The sequence below is a fragment of the Porites lutea genome, chromosome 4 (genome assembly GCF_958299795.1).
Source record: "Porites lutea chromosome 4, jaPorLute2.1, whole genome shotgun sequence".
Classification (NCBI taxonomy): Eukaryota; Metazoa; Cnidaria; class Anthozoa; order Scleractinia; family Poritidae; genus Porites; species Porites lutea.
In genome coordinates this window covers 25269432-25282531 of record NC_133204.1, presented here as the reverse complement: position 1 = coordinate 25282531, position 13100 = coordinate 25269432, and the positions used below count along the sequence as shown (strand labels likewise).

Genomic DNA, 13100 nt, shown 5'->3' with positions numbered 1-13100 from the left:
TGGGTTGAGTTTGTTTCTGGTTCTCTCCTTTACTCAGAGAGGTTTTTCCCCCAGTACTTCAATTTTTTCCCTCTTCTCAAAAACCAACACTTCCAAATTCCAATTCAACGAGGAATGCTAGACAAAGGACCAGTACATGGATGTGCTACCACTAAATCATTATTATTTATTTCTTTATATGGCAGGTTGATGGTCAAAGGTGTAACAAAGTAACTCATGGCAAACTGATCCCACTGGCAAAGACAAAATACTCTTTTATTAATTAAAAGCAGCAGCCAGAATGTACATTGTAGTCATTGTTGGGACCCATTTTTGTTAATTAAAATGTGCTCTTGGAAAGTCTGGGATGGCAACTCTGAATAGCCTTAAACATTCTTTATTTATATACATGATAATATTGATATAAAGAATAATTGCCAAAAGAAATTTCTGACCCTGAGGTGAAATATTTGAACATGTTTAATTAAGGATAGACTCTCTATCTTACGTGGATTAAGATATCTTAAGGTGCATCATCATCCACTCACCGCCCTTGTGCAATAAGTTGTAATCAAATCGTGATTGACATGCCACTAAAATTAATAGTACACCGCACTTGAGAACAAATTCAACACTGGAAGAAAGGGGATCGTAAACTGCAGACTGCGACCAAAAAATTTGGTTACAGCAATGGAACCAATGACCAAAAGGAACGTTTCCACTGTTAAAACACAGTGTACAAAGCATTTCTTCTATGGCCCATTTTGTGACACTTGCTATTGTTCTTGAATGATTACACATTTCTTAACTGAGGTGATCATGGAATTAATAACTCTCCTGGTTTCTAACATCAGCTGGTGAGCTACTAGGCTGGCTGCTTAATGGGCTGTTACAATACTTCATAAGGTCAAACCATACATTTCAAAAGCCGTTTCACTAGTAACTGTGTTTACTTTTCACAACAAGGGTACGTGAAATCCTTGACTTCCTTACAGCTTCTTTTTGTTTCTTGTTTTAATAAATTCCTCAGTGTAAATCCAGCTGGCCAGTCCATAGCCAAGTACAGCCTGGAAAGCACCAAGGCCAATTACATACGGCTTTGATCGACCGAGATATGGATTGTAACAGAAGTCTAGAAAAGTCGCGGCAACTGGTTGTTGTAAACTTGGGTTCCTCTTAAAATAAAACAAAGCAACTAGAAATGATGGCAACAGACAGCCATTGAGTACAAGAATTAAAGATCCTCTTATTGATGCACATGCTGCACACCTGAGTTTGCGTGTCTTGATTGGATTAGACACGAGGTAATGCCAGGAAAGCGCAGCAATACTTCCACAGAGTGGAGGGGCCAATATGGCAGCGACTGTACGCGGACGTGATATACTGCTTCCAGCCGAGCGATAAAAGCGCCTAATTATTTCTGTGAATCCAGTGCTTGAGAAACCCACAATTAATGATCCATAATCCCCATTATCCTCTTCAGGGCTAGCTTTTGTAACCCACATTCTCTCAAAAGAGAAAGCCTGCAACACTTTGTACTGTTTTCTGCTGCTAATTTACTGCTAATTTAGCCCTTGACGCAGTGAACAAAATCCTGAAAGGCAATCTTGACAGGCCTATGGAAGAGCGTCACCAGGAAGCATGGAATGACAGTGTATCTTTCTTCCTTTTGGGTTTACAAGTTGGGCTTATTGGCTTACCCAAACCAGAACGTCTAATGTTAATTGGTCTCATTGTGTTTGTTACAATCTCACTGTTTCTGCAGTCTGCTTATGAACTTACTGAACCAGTGCTTATGTCACTAGGGGCAACATACACTGGTGTTTTCAACAGCAAACATTTGCGCACTTTAGCAGTTTGTGCCATGGTCCTACTACTTCCTGGTTATATGGTTATTGTGTTGTGTAAGCTATTCAGCTTTGATGCCTGGTTATTTGTGATCTTATCCAGTAATCTAGTGACTATTGTTCAAGTCATGGGTTCCCTCATTATTTATGCACTCTTTGTGTCAAATGTTCATTCAGAGTCTCAAGTTAAGGATTTGGATGACTATGTGTATTATATCAATGCTGGCTCAAAAATATTTGAGTTTCTTGTAGCTGTGGTTGTTTTAGGTTATACTGCTTGGGCAACCATAACTGGAGAGTGGAATTACATAGGTATGTCTAGTGAACAGCTTTTTAGTGTTACATGTATGTACTGTATACCCTGCGAAAAAGATCATGTCATTTTATACCCAATTCATGCATATTGTACCTGCAAGTAGTTGAGATGTGCTTTGGATCATGCCTTTGTCCACATTTTATGGTAATTTTGTAAGAGAAATCATAAATTACATTGTATAATATATATTTTTATACTTACACAATGTATCATCATTACCACCATCATTTTCCTCCAGTTTTACCCATGTTCTTATTTGCCTCCTTTAGGCGCTTTGGTTATTACAATGCATGCCTACTTCAATGTGTACAAAAGAGCTCAAGAAGGATGGAACAATTTTCTGTTAAGACGCAGTGCTGTGAAAAGACTTAACTCCTTAGAGTGGGCAACAGAGGAACAACTTCAACAGCTAAATGATGTATGTTGCATTTGTTATGAAGAGCTGGATAGTGCCAAAGTAACCAGATGTAAGCATTTTTTCCACAGTCTGTGTCTGCGGAAGTGGCTTTACGTACAGGACAAGTGCCCTATGTGCCATGCTGATATTCTACCTCAGGATTGACTATTGCCAATCCTGCAGCGAATGGCAGCAGTTGGTTAAACAACAAACAGCAGCTAAAATGTATTTTATGGAAATTTTGTTTACCAGGGAAATAAATTGAATCTAAAAATTAATGTGGGCTTTATATTTCATTTTTTGGTGGTGAATCTTTTGGATGTGAGAAAAGTCGTGTACTGTGCATCCTGCCCACATCCGTTTGTCATATCACATCATCTCAAAAAGGGGCTTTGGAGACTAGATGGCAGCAAGTGACATGTCAGAGAACCATTCTCCATGATACTTCAATGCAGCATTTAAATTAATGTTTTATAAACCAGTGGAATTGTATGCATTTTCTGCATCCCACTGATAAATGGTTGTGACAGTTAGATTATTTTCTGTAGCAATAATCATTTATAGTCTGTCCTCTTTCAATATTACAATAACTTGAGCTGCTTGCAATGCTGCAGTAATTTTCTTGGATTCAGTTTCCTAAGTTTTAAATTATTTTGCTTTAAGAGATAAATATCAGAGACGTCTTTTGTCAGATGTCAAAATTCGGAAGACCATGTACCAGTACACCTAAAATAATACAGGAATGTGGATTGTACAGTATCTCACCAATCACAGTAAAGTTCATACATAAAGGCAAGCCAAAAGCCATAAACTTACCGGTATTACTGTTGCTTTTTACAGTGTACATGTAGTTTTTCGTTGCAAGAAAATGACATTCCAGTAATATTTTTGGTTTTCACAATTTTGTGAGTTTTGCACCAATACTAAGTGATTAGCATACTTGATCATAATAAAGATGAAATTCATATATAGTCTTTAAAATAAAGTCACTTAATTTGTACTATAAGTGTGCAGATCTAAATTTAAAACACAACTATCAGTTGCTCATTGCTTAGTACTTGTGTTATGTTAGTAGTGTAAAGAGGTTATATTATTTATGAAAATTAAATATATTTACATTGTGTGTAAATACATGGAGTTCATTGAAGTTGACAGTGCAAGTGATTTTGGCTTGTTATTACAAGCAATACCTGGCTTTCAATACATTATGCTAATCAAGTTTGGTACCATAGAAAACAGAAAGTCAGCTTGTCTTTATTTTCATTGGGGTTCAAAATGGTACTTATTTATCATTTGGAAAGCATAACTTTGTTTTGTATTAATAATTGTTTCAATGGCTATTTGGAATGCAAGGTTCTGACTAAATAAATAACTGTTGTATAGTAAGGGATTATGAAATAAGATTGCATAATTGTAAAGAAAGTTACAGTATGTACAATTACAGTGGAAATTGTTTTGTTATATTTCTTTTGTCTAATTGTTGTTGTTTTACCTCACCAAAGGATGAAAGTAAAGGAGTTCCATTAACTGTCTCTTGCCTGACATAGCCTGTGAGCAAGCAGGGCTGTCACTATTTGCTGGGGATTCCACCCCCACCCCCCCCCCCCCCCTTACCTCGCTTCTTTGACACCCCCGGACACTTTTATTAGAAACAAAAGCAAAAATAGACCCAAAAGAACTTCCTAACTCTTCAATTCCCTGCCTGCTTATTGAATATACTCAGCAGTGATAAATCTTAGTCACAGCTCAGCTGCTATTTCGGGAAATAATGATCGTAAAGGTATGAGCAAGCAACAGACAAAAACAGACACAAAAGCTTACTTCAAAGCTGAAACTTTACTTTTTAAATTTTATAGCAGAGCTCTCATACGCGAAGTGCGCCAGCGGAGCACCATGGGTAAGAAAATGAAGTAATCTACCCATCTGAGAAAATTTGGTAATCACATGTCCGTACACCGCCCCCCGCTGGCTCAAGAGACCGTCTGTCCGCACCACAGGCATACAAATGTAAAATAACTCAATCAACAGGTATTGCAACCCAAATGCAACTTGAGGTTATTTTGGCAGGAAATCACATTGCCACCAACATCTTGTAAAGCAGAGACAACAAAAGAGTCAATAAAGACGAAAACAGAAAGCAGAAATTGTCTCTGTATCTTGTCTAAAGTATTAAACTTAGATAAATTGTCATGTCCACAAATTTGGAATATAGAGCAAGAGAAAGACAGAGAAAAAGAGAAAGTGGGCGGGAGGCCAGCAAAGCTTAGCAAGTGGGATAAATATAAGAAAAAATAGAGGCCCGAGGATACTCCCCTGAGGGACCCCCACGGACATAGGTAGCGGATCAGACATAGAACCCTTAAAAGTAGTTTTCTGTGAGCGGTTGGTCAGGTAGGAGCAAAACCACTTGAGAGAAGACTCAGAGCAACCATACAGCTTAAGTTTGGAGAGTAAGGTAGTATGGTCTACTAAGTCAAAGGCCTTTTTTAGATCAGTTAAAAGTAGACCACTTAGAAGGCCCTGATCTCAGTATGTTTGCAAGTAAGGTATCAGTAAGGTTAACTAGAGCAAGTTCGCAAGAACGAAAACATCTAAAGCCAAACTGAGAATCAGTGAGAAGGTCATGACAAGTAAGAAAATCATAGAGATTTGAGTGGACGTGGCGTTCAAGAATCTTTGAAACACGTTGTAGTTGTGCAAAACAACAGCAAAGAAATATACAGAAAAAGTGTGCTCCGGCGTTGCATGCCTTCCTCGCTTAGCATTACATGATTTTATATTTTGTTTGAACAAACTATAAATATAATCGAGAGCTTCGCTTTTAGCCCTGGCTAAATCTGTATATTATTAAAATTGAGGACAATGTTCCTCATGGAAGGTTAAATGTGTGGGGGTTTAGTGGTTAAATTGAAAGGACAGCAGTTTTTGGTCTCTGTTTATAGTGAGTGTCTGCTTGTTAGAGTTGTCTGTTTTTAAAACCAAGTTAGCATGGTTGCCCCAATGAAGACATTCGACCAAAGCGAGATGATTAAGTGCATGTACCACTAATCTTTAAATGTTGGGGGTGGAATAAATCACATCCTCCATCATTGTTATAGTTTAAGTTTAATGCACATAAAATTGTCTGTTATTAGTATTATATTTGCAGCCTTTACACAATTTAAAATTTCCTCACGGACACACAAGCTTCATTTCTAGACTTTCTAGACCTCATACAAGGCAAAACGATCTGTAGTAAGTGGAACAAGTGAAACAAAGCGATCGAAATATATTGGTGCTAAAAAAAAATAGTAATAATACAAGGTTATGATAAAATAACTACTGGACTAAGTGAAACCAATACGGCGAAGGCAAAAGAAACAAGTGAGATACTTACAAGATGATAGTGAGAAAAGATGAAACACCAGGATGAGCTAAACAAACTGCATGTGGAAAGAACCGAGGGCAATGAAGAACTGACCCCAAAATATTAACACAGAAGCTAGATATACCATATGCAAAAGGAAAAACCTAACAAGAAGAACAAAGGTACGCGAACAATGAGCGACTAATGAATTAGAAAACTACACTAAAGATGCAAACATGAAAAGAACAAAAAATGCTGCGAAAACATAAAAATACTTAGACAAAGCATGAGATTCCTGACACTAACAAGTACAACAAATTATTATGGGAGTTAAAACTTCTAACTGCCCTAGAGTAAAAACAAAAACTGAAAAATTCCTTAAAATCTAAATATTCTGTATAACCATTTAAAAAAACGTTACTACCAAAAGTACGTTAGAAACTGCCTACAACACATTCAAAATGTTTTTCTTAAAAATAGGTCAAGTTCCTTTACCTGTACTAAATATGGCTTTGCTATACATTTGTTAAAAGATACCAAAAATGAGTTTAAAAAATTGCCTAAAACATATTTAAAAGCAAGGATTAAAAACTACCAAAAATATGTTAAAAAATGCCTAAACGCCATAAAGGTGCTTATTAAAAAATGGCTCTCTAGGGAGTTTACAGTTTTATTTATGTCTGTTGTGCACATGCAATTTTATTGGCTTGCTATGTCACATTAGGGCCATTTATACGAGGAAAAATAAGACGCATCTTAAATAAGACACGAACTGTACCATTTATACGAGCATGTCTTATCTAATAAGACACGTCTTAGGTAAGCCGCGTCTTATTTTAGACGAAATGTGCCGTTTATATGGAAAGTTCGCATCTCAAGATGCGTCTTATTTTTCCTCATATAAATGGCCCTATTATGTATTACCCGTTGCGTCTAAGAAAATAGAGAGTGATTACTTGCATCTCGGAAAACATTTTTTATGTACAAGGTGAGGCTTATTTATCTGATTCAACAAATTATGCTTCACCTTCAATTCATATAGCATGTAAATGAGCAACGTTGAAGAAAGTGAAGCATGACTTCTTGCATCAAGATTAATATTTTTTTCGATGCAACAGGTCTTGCTTATTTTTCTGACGCAACAGGTCACAATTACCCTTTTTTGCAAAATGTCTTTAGACTAGCAAGAAAAATAAATTGATGTAATGATAGCAATCCGACCCAGGTTGAACTCAGTATCAATGCCATAATTATGTGGGTTGAGTTTGTTTCTGGTTCTCTCCTTTACTCAGAGAGGTTTTTCCCCCAGTACTTCAATTTTTTCCCTCTTCTCAAAAACCAACACTTCCAAATTCCAATTCAACGAGGAATGCTAGACAAAGGACCAGTACATGGATGTGCTACCACTAAATCATTATTATTTATTTCTTTATATGGCAGGTTGATGGTCAAAGGTGTAACAAAGTAACTCATGGCAAACTGATCCCACTGGCAAAGACAAAATACTCTTTTATTAATTAAAAGCAGCAGCCAGAATGTACATTGTAGTCATTGTTGGGACCCATTTTTGTTAATTAAAATGTGCTCTTGGAAAGTCTGGGATGGCAACTCTGAATAGCCTTAAACATTCTTTATTTATATACATGATAATATTGATATAAAGAATAATTGCCAAAAGAAATTTCTGACCCTGAGGTGAAATATTTGAACATGTTTAATTAAGGATAGACTCTCTATCTTACGTGGATTAAGATATCTTAAGGTGCATCATCATCCACTCACCGCCCTTGTGCAATAAGTTGTAATCAAATCGTGATTGACATGCCACTAAAATTAATAGTACACCGCACTTGAGAACAAATTCAACACTGGAAGAAAGGGGATCGTAAACTGCAGACTGCGACCAAAAAATTTGGTTACAGCAATGGAACCAATGACCAAAAGGAACGTTTCCACTGTTAAAACACAGTGTACAAAGCATTTCTTCTATGGCCCATTTTGTGACACTTGCTATTGTTCTTGAATGATTACACATTTCTTAACTGAGGTGATCATGGAATTAATAACTCTCCTGGTTTCTAACATCAGCTGGTGAGCTACTAGGCTGGCTGCTTAATGGGCTGTTACAATACTTCATAAGGTCAAACCATACATTTCAAAAGCCGTTTCACTAGTAACTGTGTTTACTTTTCACAACAAGGGTACGTGAAATCCTTGACTTCCTTACAGCTTCTTTTTGTTTCTTGTTTTAATAAATTCCTCAGTGTAAATCCAGCTGGCCAGTCCATAGCCAAGTACAGCCTGGAAAGCACCAAGGCCAATTACATACGGCTTTGATCGACCGAGATATGGATTGTAACAGAAGTCTAGAAAAGTCGCGGCAACTGGTTGTTGTAAACTTGGGTTCCTCTTAAAATAAAACAAAGCAACTAGAAATGATGGCAACAGACAGCCATTGAGTACAAGAATTAAAGATCCTCTTATTGATGCACATGCTGCACACCTGAGTTTGCGTGTCTTGATTGGATTAGACACGAGGTAATGCCAGGAAAGCGCAGCAATACTTCCACAGAGTGGAGGGGCCAATATGGCAGCGACTGTACGCGGACGTGATATACTGCTTCCAGCCGAGCGATAAAAGCGCCTAATTATTTCTGTGAATCCAGTGCTTGAGAAACCCACAATTAATGATCCATAATCCCCATTATCCTCTTCAGGGCTAGCTTTTGTAACCCACATTCTCTCAAAAGAGAAAGCCTGCAACACTTTGTACTGTTTTCAACCAGGCGTTCCTTCGCAGTAGCCCAGTCTCTTTCTACAACACAGGACATCCATCGAACAGGATTACCACCATCCAGCGATGGCCGATGGGTTAGAAATAAAATGGACAAGACCAAACAGTGGGGGAGCTGCCGCGGTTCCGCCGGTGTTCATTTCTTCCTCGTTCCAAGGGCTTTTCCCGGGAGAAGATCCTGGGGTGGCCTGCGAAGCTGGCAGGATTTCTTGGTGGTGGAGCTGCTACGCTAAGGGACCGGTCATTATTTATCGCCTGGGAGGGGTCGGAGGATTTTGGGCTAAACACGATGAAATTTAGCCGATCCCCCCTTTAAATGTCATTTTATTGAAGTGATCCCCCCTCATAACTATATATAACTTTCGTGATCCCCCCCCCCCCCATGTCTTTGTACCCATATTCACCTTTCGACGTGTATATTTAGTGTTTTAAACGTTCATATACAGGTAGTATTTCTAACTATGATGTACTTACAGCATAATAAAGCCGTTATCGCGCAGTCTTTTTTTAAAAGTGTCTCTTGATCCGTGTCTTTTTCTAGTCTGGATCCAGACATCTGAATTCAGTTGACATACAAGCAATCTTGCTTAAAACTGCAAAGTGCTTGAAACTGCAATCAGTGCTTGAAACTGCAAAGCTACTTTTTTTAGAGTGCCAAATAGCAGTCCGCCAAGTCCCTATCAGCAGGTCATATTTAGCGACAATTTTCAGAGGACCACACTCTAAAGTCATTTGAAGGCGATGAGTTGGCCTATTTAGAAGAAGCACATAGGCGAATCACTACACTGCACGAGGAACTTCAGTCCGCATCCAACAAGTTGACAACAGCGCATATTAACCTGTCAAAGAAGTTTCCTTTGTGCGCGAGAAAATCAACAATGTCAAGAAGAAAGAAGGAAAATAAGAGGAAGGTCCGAAAAACCAAGGACAAGCGACTCAAGCAGAGGGCACGTCATCTCTTAGGAAACTTGACCTCAATCGAGGTCGCGGGGGCAAATTTTCGGTTCAATCGAAGAGAATGATAGAGTTACTCCTGTAGATAGCATCAATGCTGACTTTGCTAAGAAACTAACAAGGCGTTTGCATCTAGACCCTTTGCTATGGCTACTAGAAAAGGGTATTTTTAGCACGACCCTAGCAAAAAATCTAGAGCAAGTAGCGGCCATTTTAAGGGCACAAAGTCCAGGGTCAACCTGCCGAAGGGGACTAAATGTTGTTGTTGAATCGGATGACGAGGCTCAAGAGGCAAATGAAGTTGTTGAATGGGATGATGAGGCTCAAGATGAGGCAGATGAAGCAGTTGAATCGAATTTAGTATAGAGCTGACACAGGACGCCCATTCCTGGAGAGGCGATAAATGGTTTATGTTTAAACAAACACGCTTTTTTACAATGTTTCAGTTATCAGAAGTTTATATAGTTCACAATTTAGAATTCACCTGTCATGTTTAAAGATGAATATTAGCTACGTCATGAGCACGTTATAAAAGGAAAAATATAAAAGCGTTAAAACAAAGCTTTCTTGATATAAATTGAAATGCACACATTCGCCAGTGTGACGGACTTCCGTTTTTTAAATAAAGTTGTGTTAGAACAAATTGAGATTGCAAATGCTATCATCTCCCAGCAGAATGGGCACATTTATGTTGTATGCTTTCAAACTGGCATTGTTCAAGCAGATTTGAGTGGTCCCCCCTCTGAATCCTTCCAAAATTTTCAGTGATCCCCCCCTTTTGGGCTCTCAGTTACGACTGATCCCCCCTCTGTTCTCCTAAAAATCAAGTGATCCCCCCCAAAATCCTCCGACCCCCCCCCCCCCCCCCAGGTGATAAATAGTGACCGGTCCCTAAGCAAGCGGCGAAGCCGCGAGGGATTTTCAACTCTTCTCGCAGGTCCGCTGCCAAAACAGCACTCCCACGCTGCTCCCGCCAGCTATGCAGGCTAATCCTGTGGAAGAGGTTTGGGCTTATTTGACAGACTCTAGCAAAGGATGACAGGCTTTGTTTTTTAATTAGTTTATTTTTTGGTTTTTGTTTCTTAATGTGGACTTTTCTTTACACAACATATAATTGATTGCTTTATCCCAGCAACGTCACAAAAAAAAAACCTGAAAAAGCTGAAAACCTGCTGGTGTCATACTGTCATACCCCTTGCACCGGTACAACTTACTGGTCCAGATGGACGAGGTGTACGTCTGAGTACCATGACAAGTACAGTACTATAAGATTTAAGTATACATAAATTTTTATTAAAACTAATCAAGTCAATTTGAGTTGTGTCGGCTCTAAGTGTCGCCTATTGCCTCTCATTCGTGTACTCTTCGTATTAGATACATTGTATAGTACTGTATAGTGTTTTTCACTTAAGAATTAATAAATATGTATGTATATATGTAGATGCGGAGAGTGGGCTAAACTCACAGGCGTTCCCACAACAACAATGGGGTCATTAAAAGAGAAGGATAGCTATACTAGATAGCATCAGTTCCCAGTCTTCAGTGTGCACCACACCCCACTGTTTATATATGTATCTGTTTATCTACTAACTGGACAGATCAATCGATGAGAAATGATGAGGCTTCACTGAACCATACCCAGACGTTTAAATAATCTCCTCTTTTCTCCCGTGTGACCCTAAGGGTTAAGTAACGACTTTATAAGAATATAAATTGTAACCATCTGCGTACAACGCTTCAGTCTCGGATGAAGCCCTGTTTGCCTTTTGATTCAATTGACAGAGACTTTTCGTTTTTGAACCCGTAGTTCTATGAAAGAAGTTTATTGAGTCACATCCTGGAAATCTTTGACAAAGCAAAGCACACTCTATCTCTGTCGTTACTTGTAGGCGTTCCATAACAAGGCCAAGAATTGCTTTGCCTGGAACCACTTTAAAAAAGTTTTCAAGGTGTGTCACTGCAACGGTAGGAAAATAAAATCACTTTAGTATTTCACTAATAAACAGGGCTATGATGATGGAGCTAGTAATAAAACAAATTTAAAGTTAACAGCGATTTTCATGGTAACAACTATTACTAAAAATAGAAATCAAAATCACCTCACTGACAAGAAAATACATTTTCAAATAATTTGACTAAACTCTCGCTTTCAAGGTTGATAACGGTTGAAAGTTTTTTGTCTGTGAGAGCTGTCGTAGACAGCAGAAAAGGTGTTAATAGAGATTATGATATATTAACGGACATAAAAATGTATACCCAACCTTGCTCGCAAATAAAGGCCTGTTTATGGGAGCAGTGGTTGTCGTTCCATTTTCCTTTAAAACTTCCATAATCTGTCATTTCAGCGCACTCCTCTTTTGCAGTATCGGGTGATCCAGTGATCCAGTTTTCAAATCCAAGTTCAGTTTCATCTACCCATTTAAATTTCCCACTTGATGTTCGGTCCCAACAAAGAGAACAAAGAGAAAAAAGGGTGAATATCGGCGTAAAACCTGCTCTAGATCAGATGCCTTCTTTTGAAATAAAAGGCAGAAAAGAAGTTTAATTTCACAGGCTTTGTCTTGTGTTGTTGGTACAATAACGAGGTATTTAATTTAATGAAGGCTTTTCGTGTTTGAGGATAGTGGGGTAGTGGGTCAAGGTGCCATCATTCGGTGTCAACAAGAGAGGATAAATCTTCTCTTATGAGCGTCTCAATGGGGTGGTGGCTCTTACGGTTATCGGCTAAGATTTTGGCTCTTTTACGGCTATCGGTTAATTTTTTTCAGTTACGGTTAACGAAAAAGTTAAAAATTAACTTCTTTTGTTTCAAAAAGTTAAATATTAATTAACCCGTATTTTTTTGTATCTTTAAATCAAAATAAAGGTCTTCGGATCATCTCGGGATGAAATAAGCTATTCTTTTGAAAAATTTTAACATTTGATAGATCATAGTTTTTATAAAGTATTCCACTTCTAATATTATTTTACACTTAGAAATGTCAACAGTCAGTTTAAAAATAATCTTTGTGAAAAAGCAAAACAAGACACGCAAACGCCCAACTCAGGGCCGGGGCGCGACAAATGGCCGTTTTCACACTAGAGAAGGATTATTCGTGTGAGACGGGTTATCCGTTTGATGATTCGCGTCAGATAGGTAATACGTCTTAATTTAAAAATGGAATAGTTTTAATTTTGAATGAACAATCCGCCTGACTTTTGAAGACGGGATTATCCTTTCCAGATAGCCTGTGTACGGCCGCCCCCTCCCCCCAGAAAAAATCACAGGCTAGGCTCAGACGGATGATCCATTTCTAGCCCTAGTGTGAAAACAGCCAATAACAAAATTCCCGTGTCCGGTGTTTATAATGATAGCGAAGGACTGTAAGGAACGATTGTCTGCCGTTGCCTTGTCCGTAGGCCCGCATTATTCCGCGCGGCTAATGCGTTTCGGGTCACGTGGTCCGAGCGAGTTCTCCACCGAAATG

General features: G+C 38.5%; 1 protein-coding gene across 1 annotated transcript; it reads left to right on the top strand.

The window, feature by feature from the left end:
- The first annotated feature begins 1544 nt into the window (after positions 1–1544).
- LOC140933075 (RING finger protein 145-like) lies at positions 1545–4000 on the top strand. The gene is made up of 2 exons (XM_073382592.1): positions 1545–2138; positions 2412–4000. Exons 1-2 carry the CDS (start codon positions 1598–1600, stop codon positions 2702–2704), a joined length of 834 nt encoding a protein of 277 aa, XP_073238693.1. The 5' UTR covers positions 1545–1597; the 3' UTR covers positions 2705–4000.
- Positions 4001–13100: the final 9100 nt, after the last annotated feature.